We start from the raw sequence: 15,415 nt of genomic DNA on the forward strand, positions 1-15,415 counted from the left end.
CAAAGAAAGATTGAAGTATTATTTTGTTGTACTTCACACAGCATGTTGATTCAGTGGAAAAGGTATGGGCTTTGGAATTAGATTGATTTGGAGTCATGTATTTGCATGGCCTTGGGTAGTTTAATTTTTCTAGACTCAGTTTCCTCATCTATGGAATGGGAATATTATTCCTATTAGGTTGATGTGAAAATAACATGAGAAAATATTGTAAAACCTCCTTGTACAATGGCTAGCCTGTTAGTTGTGACTATAGTTAACAGTGCTAAAATCTCGAGCTCTACAGGAGCAAGGGTCTTTGTCCTTCACTGATCTTAAGGGTTACTCTTGTGCTTCCTTAGGGAGGCCATGCTCACTTCTATGTCAGGATTCCAACTTGGTAAGTCTGAAATTCCCCAGGCAGGATTAGTTTTCATGGCTTATTTCTCTTCCTTAGATATGTCTCTGCAAGACTCCACTCTTTCCAGAGAGGGGAAGCCAGAGGCAGAGATTATGGCTGCTGTGTTTTTTTCAGTTGGACCTCTGGTAAGTTGGGATTCCCTGTTTTTGACCTACTCTCTTGGTTTGAGAGCATGTTTACTTTTCCCGAAGGCTTGTGACTTCTCTACTTCCCCGACACCGCTTCTGGGAACTCAACTAAATAGACCCATGAAAATTGAGGCCGGGCGCGGTGGCTCAAGCCTGTAATCCCAGCACTTTGGGAGGCCGAGACGGGCGGATCACGAGATCAGGAGATCGAGACCATCCTGGCTAACACAATGAAACCCCGTCTCCACTAAAAAAATACAAAAAAATTAGCCGGGCGTGGTGGCGGCGCCTGTAGTCCCAGCTACTCGGGAGGCTGAGGCAGGAGAATGGCGGGAACCCGGGAGGCGGAGCTTGCAGTGAGCCGAGATCGCGCCACTGCACTCCAGCCTGGGCGACAGAGCGAGACTCCGCCTCAAAAAAAAAAAAAAAAGAAAATTGAGTTCACAGTAAAGGCAGTAAACTATGGGAGGATTCACTATACTTACTTAACCAAGTATCAGGACACATGATCTTTCAGAAAATATCTGAGCTGTCATTAGTTATGACAGGCATCTTTAATTTTGATATTAAATTTGTATTGTTCCCAGGAAACTTCAGTTATTTATGGGACAGCAGAATGGAATATTTTTCAATTGGAAAATTTTATTTAGGAAATTTTGGGGAAAATATATGTACACAAACACATACCCCAGCCCTGATTTATAGGAGCCATTGCCCTTGTGCCACTGTCAGTGATCTCTTTTCTACCCATTAAGAAGTGATCAGATTTAATAGATTACATTGAGAGAATATGTTTAAGACAGTGCTTGGCTGTAGGGAATTTACAGTTTCATTGAGGTAAAATGTACAAAAGTAATAATTACATTATTTAGGTGAATAATAGTTGCTTATCAGTATGATAAAGATGATGAGTACTATGAAAAGAAAGAAATGGGATGATAGTGTGGGCTAAACTTGTCATAGAAAGTTCATGAGGATAGTTAGATTTAAGCTGGTATTGAATTACAAATGGGATTTTAATTGTCATAAAGTATTTGTGAAGATAGTTCAGGTGAGAAAGGGGTTGAAGGGCAAGGCTTCAGAGGCAGAGAACAGGGGGTGAGCTTGTGATTCAAGTTGGAAAGTTGTGACAGATAGGGCTGGAAATTAGATAGTTGAGATGAATCTTTTAATGTTTCCCTGAAGGCATTGAAGTGTGTGTGTGTTTGAGTGTCCTTGGGATTAGTATTAATGTGATAAAAGCTGTGCTTTAGCAGTGACTTTTTAAAATAGATTCCGAAGAAAGAGAATACCAACAAAAATAATTTGTTACAGTGATGATCTGTAATAACCTGTGATTCTAGTCTTTTATTCTTTGTAGCCAGAACATGTGACCTGTAAATAGTCCTTAAAACATACCCTTGAAAAGATAAATAAAACCAAAATGTTGCCCTTGATCACTGGGTACAACCGTATTTGTCTAGTCATGTATCACTGGATCAACCCGTCTCTATCAGAGATTGAAGATTCACATCATCATTAATTTTCTGGAATCTGAATATTTGTGCATTTTTAGGCAAGAAGTTGTTGAGGGAGAGTTAGTCTGACATTTTTTCATAATGATCTTTAAATATGTAGTTTTATTATCCATAATTTTTTAAAATGGCACAAAATCTGAAAAGGATAACTATTACTAGAAGATAAAGTAAAATATCATTTCATTTATAAAATCAGGCCCTCATGGGCTGGGTGCGGTGGCTCATGCCTGCAATCCTAGCACTTTGGGAGGCTGAGGTCGGCAGAGTGTCTGAGCCCAGGAGTTCAAGACCAGCCTGGGCAACATGGCGAAACTCTGTCTCTACAAAAAAGAGTACAAAAAATTAGCCTGCATGGTGGTGCATGCCTGTAGTCCCAGCTACTCAGGGGGCTGAGACAGGAGAATCACTTGAACCTGGGAGACAGAGGTTGCAGTGAGCCAAGATCGCCCCACTGCACTCCAGCCTGGGCAGTGACAGAGTGAGACTCTGTCTCAAAAATAAATAAATAAATAAATAAATAAATAAATAAATAAATAAATAAAATAAATTAGGCCCTCATGGAGATACAGTTTCTAAGTTTTGGAAGGAAACAATGTTATGAGAGGTTGCTGAAATATTTCCTGAGTGACTGCTGAGCCATATCCCCCCACCAAACACTATAATGATTTTTCAGTTGTAGAAAACAGATAGTAGGTTTTGAATATTATTCTTGAGCAAGATAAATACTTTCTGAGAAATAGATTTCATCCCAATATGAAAAAGCAGACTTAAATAGTGTCTGAAGGCCCTTTATTGTAAGTTTATTTTTGTTTCGATAGGTTCTTTGTTAAAAGCAGTTATATCTTTGTCAATCTTACATGTGTTTGTCATTGTCCCAAACAAAGTGAAAGATTATGATTGCATGTTACAATGGGACTTTGATTTCAGCCCTAAGTTAAACAGTAGACGAGGTCATCCCATATACACTGCATCCACAGTGGATTGGTGGTGCTCGTTGAGGCTCTGCTGTGGGTCATAGGCAGCCTATCACTGAGTGATCTTATCCTGTATCCCATCAGAACCCTGAAGTTACCCAGCCAGATGAAGATCTTCACCTTCATGCAGAAGAAACAAAATTGGTAAAGGTAATACCTACCGTTGTACATATAATGAATACAGAGAAAATGCCTATTTTACTGCCTCTGATTCTCAATGTTACCAGTTAATTGCGAGTTCACAATGATTATTTGATTGGTATGGTAGCCCCAGGGCTGGTGGCATCAATTTAACAGATTTCATTTCTCTCAGAGGTGACAGCCCTAATCTAGCCAGACAGTCACATCATGATTACTAATGGTAAAATATTCTATCACCACATAGTCTGATGCTTGTGCTGCATTGTAAGACCCAATGCTGTGCCAGTAAAAAATACCAAGAGTACATCAACATTGTGGAAATAGTGTTAAGATGAGTTTAAATTGGTTTAGATATTTTATTTCATTTTATTGATTAAGGCTTTCTTATTTGTGAATACTGAATCCACTTGATTTTTCCAGAAAAAGTAAAAATCAGAAATTTGTTGTGATGAGAAAAATATCCAAAACTTAGAAATAAATAAAAGATAAATGTAGGCCGTTTCAGAGTCATATTAGACCATTGTATTAACAAGCCTGTCTAAGGGTTATCTGACATAGCAGGGGAGGGTTATGTTGTTTGACTTACCATTTACTGTTAATTAATATTTAGATCCTAAAAGATACTAACTTGTACAAGATTGAAACATTGCAATTATTTTTGCTAGGATAAAAGATAATCCCCAAAGTTATGGTATTACTGTCCTGTAGGACATTAATCGGGTTTGTATCTAATTTTGCAGTCTTATTCCAGCATTCTTTTTTCTATTATCTGTATATCGGTTTCTTGCATCTCCTTTAAACTTGTCTTGTCTAGCTGCTGATCCCTCATTAATGACTTAAGTAAATCTTTGACAAGTATTCACTATGCTTTTAGAAGAATTATGTTTTTAAATTTTTTAAGATTATCCTTTGAAGGTTGGTTTTATTCCAGAGATGTTTTATGTAAAATGTGGTTTTTACTTTTGCTTCTCTGAGAAAATACATTCTGAGATTCAGTTTTATACATAATATTTTTGAAATGATTTTTCAATTTTTTTAACATGATAACTTAGATTCTTAAAAACTTAAGGTAGAAATATTCATAGTTTTAGACTTTGAACCATGAACCTTAGGAAAATGCCATACTTTTTGGCATGGTGTACAATTCGTATGATTTATTTTTATTCTGACAGGGAGTCCCTGGTAGAAGATTAATTCTGTCTGGCTCTTCCCTAAATTCTGCATCCTTTTTTTTTATACATACTGAACATAGCTTAGTTTAATTTTACTTTGAATAGAACCAGTGATTAGAACCAATGAATCAATAGAATCAATAATTTTACTTTGATTCAGTAGAATCAATGAATCAATAGAATCAATAATTTTACTTTGAATAGAACCAATGAACTATCAATAAGTTATTAATTTAATTTAATTGGTTTTTTATTTGCTTGATTTTCTTATAACTATTGTTGACATTTTCTTTTTTTTTTTTTCCCCCTTGAGATGAAGTCTCGCTCTGTCACCCAGGCTGGAGTGCAGTGGTACAATCTCGGCTGGAGTGCAGTGGCACAATCTCAGCTCACTGCAACCTTTGCCTCCCAGGTACAAGCGATTCTCCTGCCTCAGCCTCCCAAGTAGCCGGGATTATAGGCACCTACTACCACGCCCAGCTAATTTTTGTATTTTCAGTAGAGATGGAGTTTCACCATGTTGGCCAGGCTGGTCTTGAACTCCTGACCTCAGGTGACCTGCCTGCCTCAGCCTCCCACAGTGCTGGGTTACAGACATGAGCCACCATGCCCGGCTGACATTTTCAATTAGTGTTTTTGTTTGTTTGTTTGTTTGTTTATTTGTAGCATAGTCCTTTAAAAGAAGAACTTTCAATGCTAAATGTCTTTTATTTTACAGGTACATGTTTTTTAGTGCAAACGTCTAACAAAGAAACTATAGAAGATTAATGAAGAACTCTTATTGCATGATTATTATAATCAGACCCAAAAGGAACACATCAAGACAAAGAGTCTTGATATTTTCTGACATATGTAAGATTAAGACACTTATATGCTAGTGAAGTCACAAACTAAAACCAGTGAGGTCATGGACAGTGAGTATCATAGTGCCAGTGTGCATGTTGTAACTTTTGGTGAACAACTTAATTTCCCAACAACAAACAACTAGATAAGCATAACCTCAAGATGAACAGGAGATAATAAGAAGCCTTTAAAAACCTCCCAGTAGCTGGGACTAGGCACCCACCACCATGTCCGGCTAATTTTTGTATTTTTAGTATAGACAGGGTTTCACCATGTTGGCCAAGCTGGTCTTCCAACTCCTGACCTCAAGTGATCCACCCACCTCAGCCTCCCAAAGTGCTGGGATTACGGGCATGAGCCATGGCACCTGACTGGGTTATCATATAATCTTGATGAAGGAGGGAATTCTGATGAAATTTCAGTGAGATCAGGGATGTGATAGACTTAAAGCAAAACAGGCTCTGTATAAAAGAGTCAATGCCATGTCCAGACTGCATAATGGACCTGGGATCCTATTTCCTTGGAAAATACAAAGTTAAATGTAAAATTACATATTCAGAAACCGCTCATGTGAAAGTCTGCATCTGAGTTGCAGATAACTGCTTCTCAGCATCAAAGTCACTTTCGTTCTTTCTGATATGATTTCAGACTACACAATTTCTGACAGCCTATGACTTTAAAAGACGAGGTGTCATAATGAGTAAGAAAGCAGTAGTTGCTCAAAACGGGTAATTATGACATTTTACAGCTGCAGAATGACCTTAGAAGAAATATTGTTTGCTGTTAACTTTTCAGTGGGTTTTATCTGTGTCTATTCTAGCTTGAGGTGTGGAAGGGCAGAATTTTGCTTTCTCAGTATAAGCTAATTTTTACTTTCTCGAACTCCATCAAAAAGAAACTTTTACATCAGTCTGGCTTAATGTTATTTTCTCAGTGTCTTTGAGGTAAAGAATATGAGGCTTATGATTTCTGGTTTCCATTGTATGCATCAGTGTGTTATCTTAGAATCAACAATTTCCGGGTATTATGTATTAGGTTTCCAATTTTGTCTAAATTATGAATAGAGTTGGTCCGGGATGGTGCAATTGAAATAAATGGGTATTCTTTTAGCTCCCTAGGAACTTTTTGCAATAAAAATAAAACTTTAGTTATAGTAATAGTTTCTTCAGTTTAACAAAGTTCAGTTTCTGAATAAAGGATACTTAAGTGAATTTACTTTCACCAAGATCAGAATGCCCTCAACATTCTTAGAAGTTGTTTTAGTCTGTTTGTTGCCATATAAAAGAATACCCAAGGGTGGGTAATTTATAAAGAAAAAGGGTTTATTTGGCTCACAGTTCTGCAGTTTGTATAAGAAGCATACTGCCAGTATCTGCATCTTGTGAGGGCCTCAGGCTGCTTGCATTCACAGTGAAAAGGAAAGAGCGCCAGTGTGTGTAGAGACCACATAGCAAGAGTGGGAGAGAGAAGGGGCCATGCTCTTTTTTTTGTTTTTCTGAGACGGAGTCTCACTTTGTCGCCCAGGCTGAAGTGCAGTGGTGCAATCTTGGCTCACTGCAAGCTCCCCCTCCTGGGTTCACGCCATTCTCCTGCCTCAGCCTCCCGAGTAGCTGGGACTACAGGTGCCCGCCACCACGCCCGGCTAATTTTTTTGTATTTTTAGTAGAGACAGGGTTTCACTGTGTTAGCCAGGATGGTCTTGATCTCCTGACCTCGTGATCTGCCCACCTCAGCCTCCCAAAGTGCTGGGATTATAGACGTGAGCCACAGTGCCCGGCCCATGCTCTTTTTAACAGCCAGCTCTCATGGGAACTATTAATCATAGAGGGAGAACTCACTCATTACCGTGAGGATGGCACCAAGCCATTCATGAGGGACCCAGCCCCATGACACAGACACTTCCCATTAGGCCCCATCTCCAACATGGGGATCAGTTTTGAACATGAGGTTTGGGGGGAATGCATCAAAACTATTGCAGCAGTTTTATGTTTCAAAGCTTAATTCACACTTCCACATTCTACAATCAATATTTCATTCGTTCTTCATGCCACACAAACCTCTGATTTTTTATGATTATTTATTTACCTGATTTTCCCCTGGGAGAGAAGAAAAAGATTGTCTTTCTGGCAGTATTTTTTTTTTCCTGTGCACCATTTAATAAGAAAAGAGAGGAATGTACATTTTCTGGGATACTTTGGACTTCAATAAAACACCTATGATAGTCACTACAATCCTATCAAACTAAGCAGATAGCATTTAGAACACTGAATAGAAACTTTCTCTCTCTCACAGTTTGAAAGGAGGCAAGGAGCCTCAATGTTGTTCTTTTAAAAATACACAGTGCCAATTGGTAGGTGCTGGAAATGGAGCCTAGCAATGGAGCCACTCCAGGAATCTATACTCCTTTGTGAGGGGAAGGTGCAGTGAACCTGGTTTAGCAAATTTACCATCCCACCCAAGAGCCAATGGGAGCAGCCCTTCTGGAAGACCAGTAAGGTCAGTAGCACAAGACCAGGCCCCCGAAGGGTGCTTGGCATTGCTGTATTCTGAGGCCTTACAAGAGATAACACATACCTGTCAATTCTCTGTGAATTTCCACCTCCATCTCATAAGTGAATTATTTTTTTTAAAGAGTGGCAGAAATAACTCCCCATGACATGCTTTTCAAATACTGGTGGGTCAGTGGAATTGGCATCTGTACAGAGGGCCCTTATTATTATTTGGGGAACACGGCAGCAGGGAAAGATCTGATTCAACACTTACATTATCCAGACCGCTGTACTTTAGGGCACTCTTGATCTTGAAGCTATTTTCTTTCTTTCTTTTTTTTTCTTTGTTATAGTTTAAGTTCCAGGGTACATGTGCACAACGTGCAGGTTTGTTACATATGTATACTTGTGTCATGTTGGTGTACTGCATCCATTAACTCGTCATTTACATTAGTTATATCTCCTAATGCTATCCCTCCCCCACCCCGCCTCCCCCAACTCCATGACAGGCCCCAGTGTGTGATGTTCCCCACCCTGTGTCCATGTGTTCTCATTGTTCAATTCCCACCTATGAGTGAGAACATGGAGTTTTGTTTTTGTTTTTTTTTTTTTTTTTTTTTTTTTGTCCTTGCTATAGTTTGCTGAGAATGATGCTTTCCAGCTTCATACATGTCCCTACAAAGGACATGAACTCATCCTTTTTTATGGCTGCATAGTATTCCATGGTGTATATGTGCCACATTTTCTTAATCCAATCTATCATTGATGGACATTTGGGTTGGTTCCAAGTCTTTACTATTGTGAATAGTGCTGCAATAAACATGCGTGTGCATGTGTCTTTATAGCAGCATGATTTATAATCCTTTGGGTATATACCCAGTCATGGGATGGCTGGGTCAAATGGTATTTCTAGTTCTAGATGCTTGAGGAATCGCCACACAGTCTTCCATAATGGTTGAACTAGTTTACAGTCCCACCAACAGTGTAAAAGTGTTCCTATTTTTCCACATCCTCCCCAGCACCCGTTGTTTCCTGACTTTTTAATGATTGCCATTCTAACTGGTGTTAGATGGTATCTCATTGTGGTTTTGATTTGCATTTCTCTGATGGCCAGTGATGATGAGCATTTTTTCACGTGTCTCTTTGCTGCATAAATGTCTTCTTTTGAGAAGTGTCTGTTCATATCCTTTGCCCACTTTTTGATGGGGTTGTTTTTTGGGGCTTTTTTTTTGTTTGTTTTTTTGAGACGGAATCTCGCTTTGTTGCCCAGGCTGGAGTACAGTGACAGGATCTCAGCTTACTGCAAGCTCCGCCTCCTGGGTTCACGCCGTTCTCCTGTCTCAGCCTCCCGAGTAGCTGGGAGTACAGGCGCCCGCCACCACACCTGGCTAAATTTTTTGTATTTTTAGTAGAGACGGAGTTTCACCGTGTTAGCCAGGATGGTCTCGATCTCCTGACCTCGTGATCCGCCCGCCTTGGCCTCCCAAACTGCTGGGATTACAGGTGTGAGCCACTGTGCCCGGCCGTTTGTTTTTTTCTTGTAAGTTTGAGTTCTTTGTAGATTCTGGATATTAGCCCTTTGTCAGATGAATAGATTGCAAAAATTTTCTCCCATTCTGTAGGTTGTCTGTTCACTCTGATGGTAGTTTCTTTTGCTGTGCAGAAGCTCTTTAGTTTAATTAGATCCCAATTGTCTATTTTGGCTTTTGTTGCCATTGCTTTTCGTGTTTTGAGACATGAAGTCCTTGCCCATGCCTGTGTCCTGAATGGTATTGCCTAGGTTTTCTTCTAGGGTCTTTATGGTTTTAGTTCTAACATTTAAGTCTTTAATCCATCTTGAATTAATTTTTGTGTAAGATGTAAGGAAGGGATCCAGTTTCAGCTTTCTACATATGGCTAGCCAGTTTTCCCAGCACCGTTTATTTATTTATTTATTTATTTATTTATTTATTTATTTATTTATTTTTGAGACGAAGTCTCGCTCTGTCGCCCAGGCTGGAGTGCAGTGGCCAGATCTCAGCTCACTGCAAGCTCTGCCTCCCGGGTTTACGCCATTCTCCTGCCTCAGCCTCCCGAGTAGCTGGGACTACAGGCGCCCGCCACCTCACCCGGCTAGTTTTTTGTATTTTTTTTTTAGTAGAGATGGGGTTTCTTCGCCCAGCACCATTTATTAAATAGGGAATCCTTTCCCCATTTTTTGTCAGGTTTGTCAAAGATCAGATGGCTGTAGATGTGTGGTATTATTTCCGAGGGCTCTGTTCTGTTCCCTTGGTCTATATATCTGTTTTGGTACCAGTACCATGCTGTTTTGGTTACTGTAGCCTTGTAGTATAGTTTGAAGTCAGGTAGCGTGATGCCTCCAGCTTTGTTCTTTTTGCTTAGGATTGTCTTGGCAATGCGGGCTCTTTTTGGGTTCTGTATGAACTTTAAAGTATTTTAAAGTTTTTTCCAATTCTGTGAAGAAAGTCATTGGTAGCTTAACGGGGATGGCATTGAATCTATAAGTTACCTTGGGCAGTATGACCATTTTCATGATATTGGTTCTTCCTATCCATGAGCATGGAATGTTCTTCCGTTTGTGTCCTCTTTTATTTCACTGAGCAGTGGTTTGTAGTTCTCCTTGAAGAGGTCCTTCACATCCCTTGTAAGTTAGATTCCTAGGTATTTTATTCCTTTGAAGCAATTGTGAATGGGAATTCACTCATGATTTGGCTCTCTGTTTGTCTGTTATTGGTGTATAAGAATGCTTGTGATTTTTGCACATTGATTTTGTATCCTGAGACTGCTGAAGCTGCTTATCAGCTTAAGGAGATTTTGGGCTGAGATGATGGGGTTTTCTAAATATACAATCATGTAATCTGCAAACAGGGACAATTTGACTTCCTCTTTTCCTGTTTGAATACCCTTTATTTCTTTCTCTTGCCTGATTGCCCCGGCCAGAACTTCCAACACTATGTTGAATAGGAGTGGTGAGAGAGGACATCCTTGTCTTGTGCCAGTTTTCAAAGGGAGTGCTTCTAGTTTTTGCCCATTCAGTATGATATTGACTGTGGGTTTGTCATAAATAGGTCTTATTATTTTGAGATATGTCCCATCAATACCTAATTTATTGAGAGTTTTTAGCATGAAGGGCTGTTGAATTTTGTCAGAGGCCTTTTCTGCATCTATTGAGACAATCATGTGGTCATGTGGTTTTTGTCTTTGGTTCTGTTTTTATTATGGATTACATGTATTGATTTGCATATGTTGAACCAGCCTTGCATCCCAGGGATGAAGCCCACTTGATCATTCTGGATAAGCTTTTTGATGTGCTGCTGGATTCGGTTTGCCAGTATTTTATTGAGGATTTTTGCATCGATGTTCATCAGGAATATTGGTCTAAAATTCTCTTTTTTTGTTGTGTCTCTGCCACAACAGAGACTTTAGTATCAGGCTTTAGTATCAGGATGATGTTGGCCTCATAAAATGACTTAGGGAGGATTCCCTCTTTTTCTATTGATTGGAATAGTTTCAGAAGGAATGGTACCAGCTCCTCCTTGTACCTCTGGTAGAATTTGGCTGTGAATCTGTCTGGTCCTGTACTTTTTTTGGTTGGTAGGCTATTATTGCCTCAATTTCAGAGCCTGTTATTAGTCTATTCAGGGATTCAGCTTCTTCCTGGTTTAGTCTTGGGAGGGTGTATATGTCCAGGAGTTTATCCATTTATTCTCAATTTTCTAGTTTATTTGCATAGAGGTGCTTATAGTATTCTCTGATGGCAGTTTGTATTTCTGTGGGATCGGTGGTGATAATCCCCTCTATCAGTTTTTATTGCATCTATTTGATTCTCCTCTCTTTTCTTCTTTATTAATCTTGCTAGCAGTCTATCAATTTTGTTGATCTTTTCAAAAAACCAGCTCCTGGATTCATTGATCTTTTGAAGGGTTTTTTGTATCTCTATCTCCTTCAGTTCTGCTCTGATCTTCATCATTTCTTGCCTTCTGCTAGCTTTTGAATGTATTTGCTCTTGCTTATCTAGTTGTTTTAATTGTGATGTTAGGGTGTCAATTTTAGATCTTTTCTGCTTTCTCTTGTGGGTATATCGTGCTATAAATTTCCCTCTACACACTGTTTTAAATGTTTCCCAGAGATTCTGGTATGTTGTGTCTTTGTTCTCATTGGTTTCAAAGAACGTCTTTATTTCTGCCTTCATTTCGTTATGTACCCAGTAGTCATTCAGGAGCAGGTTGTTCAGTTTCCATGTAGTTGAGCGGTTTTGAGTGAGTTTCTTAATCCTGCATTCTAGTTTGATTGCACTGTGGTCTGAGAGACAGTTTGTTATAATTTCTATTCTTTTACATTTGCTGAGGAGTGCTTTACTTCCAACTATGTGGTCAATTTTGGAATAAGTGCGATGTGGTGCTAAGAAGAATGTATATTCTGTTGATTTGGGGTGGAGAGTTCTGTAGATGTCTATTGGGTCTGCTTGGTGCAGAGCTGAGTTCAACTCCTGAATATCCTTTTTAACTTTCTGTCTCATTGATCTGTCTAATGTTGACAGTGGGGTGTTAAAGTCTCCCATTATTATTGTGTGGGAGTCTAAGTCTCTTTGTAGGTCTCTAAGGACTTGCTTTATGAATCTGGGTGCTCCTGTATTGGGTGCATATATATTTCGGATAATTAGCTCTTCTTATTGAATTGATCCCTTTACCATTATGTAATGGCCTTCTTTGTCTCTTTTGATCTTTGTTGGTTTAAAGTCTGTTTTATCAGAAACTAGGATTGCAACCCCTGCCTTTTTTTGTTTTCCATTTGCTTGGTAGATCTTCCTCCATCCCTTTATTTTGAGCCTATGTGTGTCTCTGCACGTGAGATGGGTCTCCTGAATACAGCACACTGATGGGTCTTGATCTTTATCAATTTGCCAGTCTGTGTCTTTTAATTGGAGCATTTAGCCCATTTACATTTAAGGTTAATATTGTTATGTGTGAATTTGATCCTGTCATTATGATGTTAGTTGGTTGGTTTGCTCGTTAGTTGATGCAGTTTCTTCCTAGCATCAATGGTCTTTACAGTTTGGCATCTTTTTCAGTGGCTGGTACCAGTTGTTCCTTTCCATGTTTAGTACTTTCTTCAGGAGCTCTTGTAGAGCAGGCCTGGTGCTGACAAAATCTTTCAGCATTTGCTTGTCTGTAATGGATTTTATTTCTCCTTCATTTACAAAGCTTAGTTTGGCTGGATATGAAATTCTGGGTTGAAAATTCTTTTCTTTAAGAATGTCGAATATTGGCCCCCACTCTCTTCTGGCTTGTAGAGTTTCTGCCGAGAGATCCGCTGTTAATCTGATGGGCTTCCCTTTGTGGGTAACCTGACCTTTCTCTCTGACTGCCCTTAACATTTTTTAGTTCATTTCAACTTTGGTGAATCTGACAATTATGTGTCTTGGAGTTGCTCTTCTCGAGGAGTATCTTTGTGTCGTTCTCTGTATTTCCTGAATTTGAATGTTGGCCTTCCTTGCTAGGTTGGGGAAATTCTCCTAGATAATATCCTGCAGAGTGTTTTCCAATTTGGTTAAATTCTCCCCATTACTTTCAGGTACACCAATCAGACGTAGATTTGATCTTTTCACATAGTCCCATATTTCTTAGAGGCTTTGTTCATTTCTTTTTACTCTTTTTTCTCTAAACTTCTTGCTTCATTTCATTCATTTCATCATCAATCACTGATATCCTTTCTTCCACTTGATCGAATCGGCAAGTGAGGCTTGTGCATTCGTCACATAGTTCTCGTGCCATGGTTTTCAGCTCCATCAGGTCATTTAAGGACTTCTCTACACTAGTTATTCTAGTTAGCTGTTCGTCTAATCTTTTTTCAAGGTTTTTAGCTTCTTTGCGATGGGTTCAAACTTCCTCCTTTAGCTTGGAGAAGCTTGATCTTCTGAAGCCTTCTTGCAGCTCGTCAAAGTCATTCTCTATCCAGCTTTGTTCCGTTGCTGGCAAGGAGCTGTGTTCCTTTGGAGGGGGAGAGGCGCTCTGATTTTTAGAATTTTCAACTTTTCTGCTTTGTTTTTTTCCCCATCTTTGTGGTTTTATCTACCTTTGGTCTTTGATGATGGTGATGTACAGATGGGATTTTGGTGTGGATGTCCTTTCTGGTTGTTAGTTTTCCTTCCAACAGTCAGGACCCTCAGCTGCAGGTCTATTGGAGTTTGCTGGAAGTGCACTCCAGACCCTGTTTGCGTGGGTATCAGGCAGCGGAGGCTGCAGAACAGCAAATATGCTAAACAGCAGATGTTGCTGCGTGATCATTCCTCTGGAAGCTTCATCTCAGAGGGGTACCCGGCCGTGGGGGGTGTCAGTCTGCCCCTACTGGGGGTTGCCTCCCAGTTAGGTTGCCTCCCAGTTAGGGACCCACTTGAGGAGGTAGTCTGTCCGTTCTCAGATCTCATACTCCGTGCTGGGAGAACCACTACTCTCTTCAAACCTGTCAGACAGGGACATTTAAGTCTGCAGAGGTTTCTGCAGCCTTTTGTTCAGCTGTGCCCTGCCACCAGAGGTGGAGTCTACAGAAGCAGGCAGGCCTCCTTGAGCTGTGGTGGGCTCCACCCAGTTCAAGCTTCCTGGCCACTTTGTTTACCTACTCAAGCCTCAGCAATGGCGGGCACCCCTCCCCCATCCTTGCTACCGCCTTGCAGTTCAGTCTCAGACTGCTGTGCTAGCAATGAGCGAGGCTCCGTGGGTGTGGGACCCTCCAAGCCAGGTGCAGGATATAATCTCCTGGTGTGCCATTTGCTAAGACCGTTGGAAAAGCACAGTATTAAGGTGAGAATGACTCGATTTTCCAGGTGCCATCTGTCACAGCTTTCCTTGGGTAGGAAAGGGTATTCCCTGACCCCTTGCGCTTCCCAAGTGAGGTGATGCCTCGCCCTGCTTCGGCTTACACTTGTTGGGCTGCACCCACTGACCCTCACCCACTGTCTGACAAGCCCTAGTGAGATGAACCCAGTACCTCAGTTGGAAATGCACAAGTCACCCGTCTTCTGCGTTGCTGATGCTGAGAGATGTAGACTGGAACTGTTCCTATTTGGCCATCTTGAAACTGCCCTTCTGGCAGTATTTTTTTTTTTTTTTTTTTTTTTTTTGAGACGGAGTCTCGCTCTGTCACTAGGCTGGAGTGCAGTGGCCGGATCTCAGCTCACTGCAAGCTCCGCCTCCTGGGTTTATGCCATTCTCCTGCCTCAGCCTCCCGAGTAGCTGGGGCTACAGGCGCCCGCCACCTCGCCCGGCTAGTTTTTTGTATTTTTTGGTAGAAACGGGGTTTCACCGTGTTAGCCAGGATGGTCTTGATCTCCTGACCTTGTGATCCGCCCGTCTCGGCCTCCCAAAGTGCTGGTATTACAGGCTTGAGCCACCGCGCCCAGCTCTGGCAGTATTTTTAATGACAGTTTTACTAAGGTGTAATTCATATATCATAAAATTCATAAAGTATTCATTTCAGTGGTTTTTAAATATATTCACAGATAACCATCCCTGTGTGGAATTCCAGAACATTCCATCACCCTCAAAAAGAAACCCCATACCCACTAGCAGTACTCAATTCCCCCTCCTTACAGCCTCTGACAACCACTAATCTTTTCATCTCTATAGATTTGCCTATTCTGGACATTTCATATAAATGGAATGATATAATATGTGCTCCTTTGAGACTGTCTTCTTTCATTTTAGCATAATATTTTCAAGGCTTATGTGTGTTGTAGCTTGTGTCAGTACTGTATT

The 15,415-nt window shown here is 40.4% G+C and overlaps 1 protein-coding gene across 3 annotated transcripts in view; it reads left to right on the forward strand.

Annotated features, from left to right (window-relative positions):
- LOC105473499 (zinc finger protein 624) overlaps positions 1 to 15,415 on the forward strand; it is a 201,003-nt gene that overhangs the window by 160,634 nt on the left and 24,954 nt on the right. For 2 of the 3 annotated variants that reach the window (XM_071082385.1, XM_071082387.1), the window contains 3 exons: positions 434 to 522; positions 3,101 to 3,166; positions 4,643 to 4,741. In XM_071082385.1, the coding sequence (XP_070938486.1) occupies positions 434 to 522; positions 3,101 to 3,166; positions 4,643 to 4,741 (254 nt within the window). The remainder of the gene's footprint in view (positions 1 to 433; positions 523 to 3,100; positions 3,167 to 4,642; positions 4,742 to 15,415) is intronic. The other variant, XM_071082386.1, reaches the window with a different exon arrangement.

This window comes from Macaca nemestrina, chromosome 17 (genome assembly GCF_043159975.1).
Source record: "Macaca nemestrina isolate mMacNem1 chromosome 17, mMacNem.hap1, whole genome shotgun sequence".
NCBI classification, from domain to species: domain Eukaryota; kingdom Metazoa; phylum Chordata; class Mammalia; order Primates; family Cercopithecidae; genus Macaca; species Macaca nemestrina.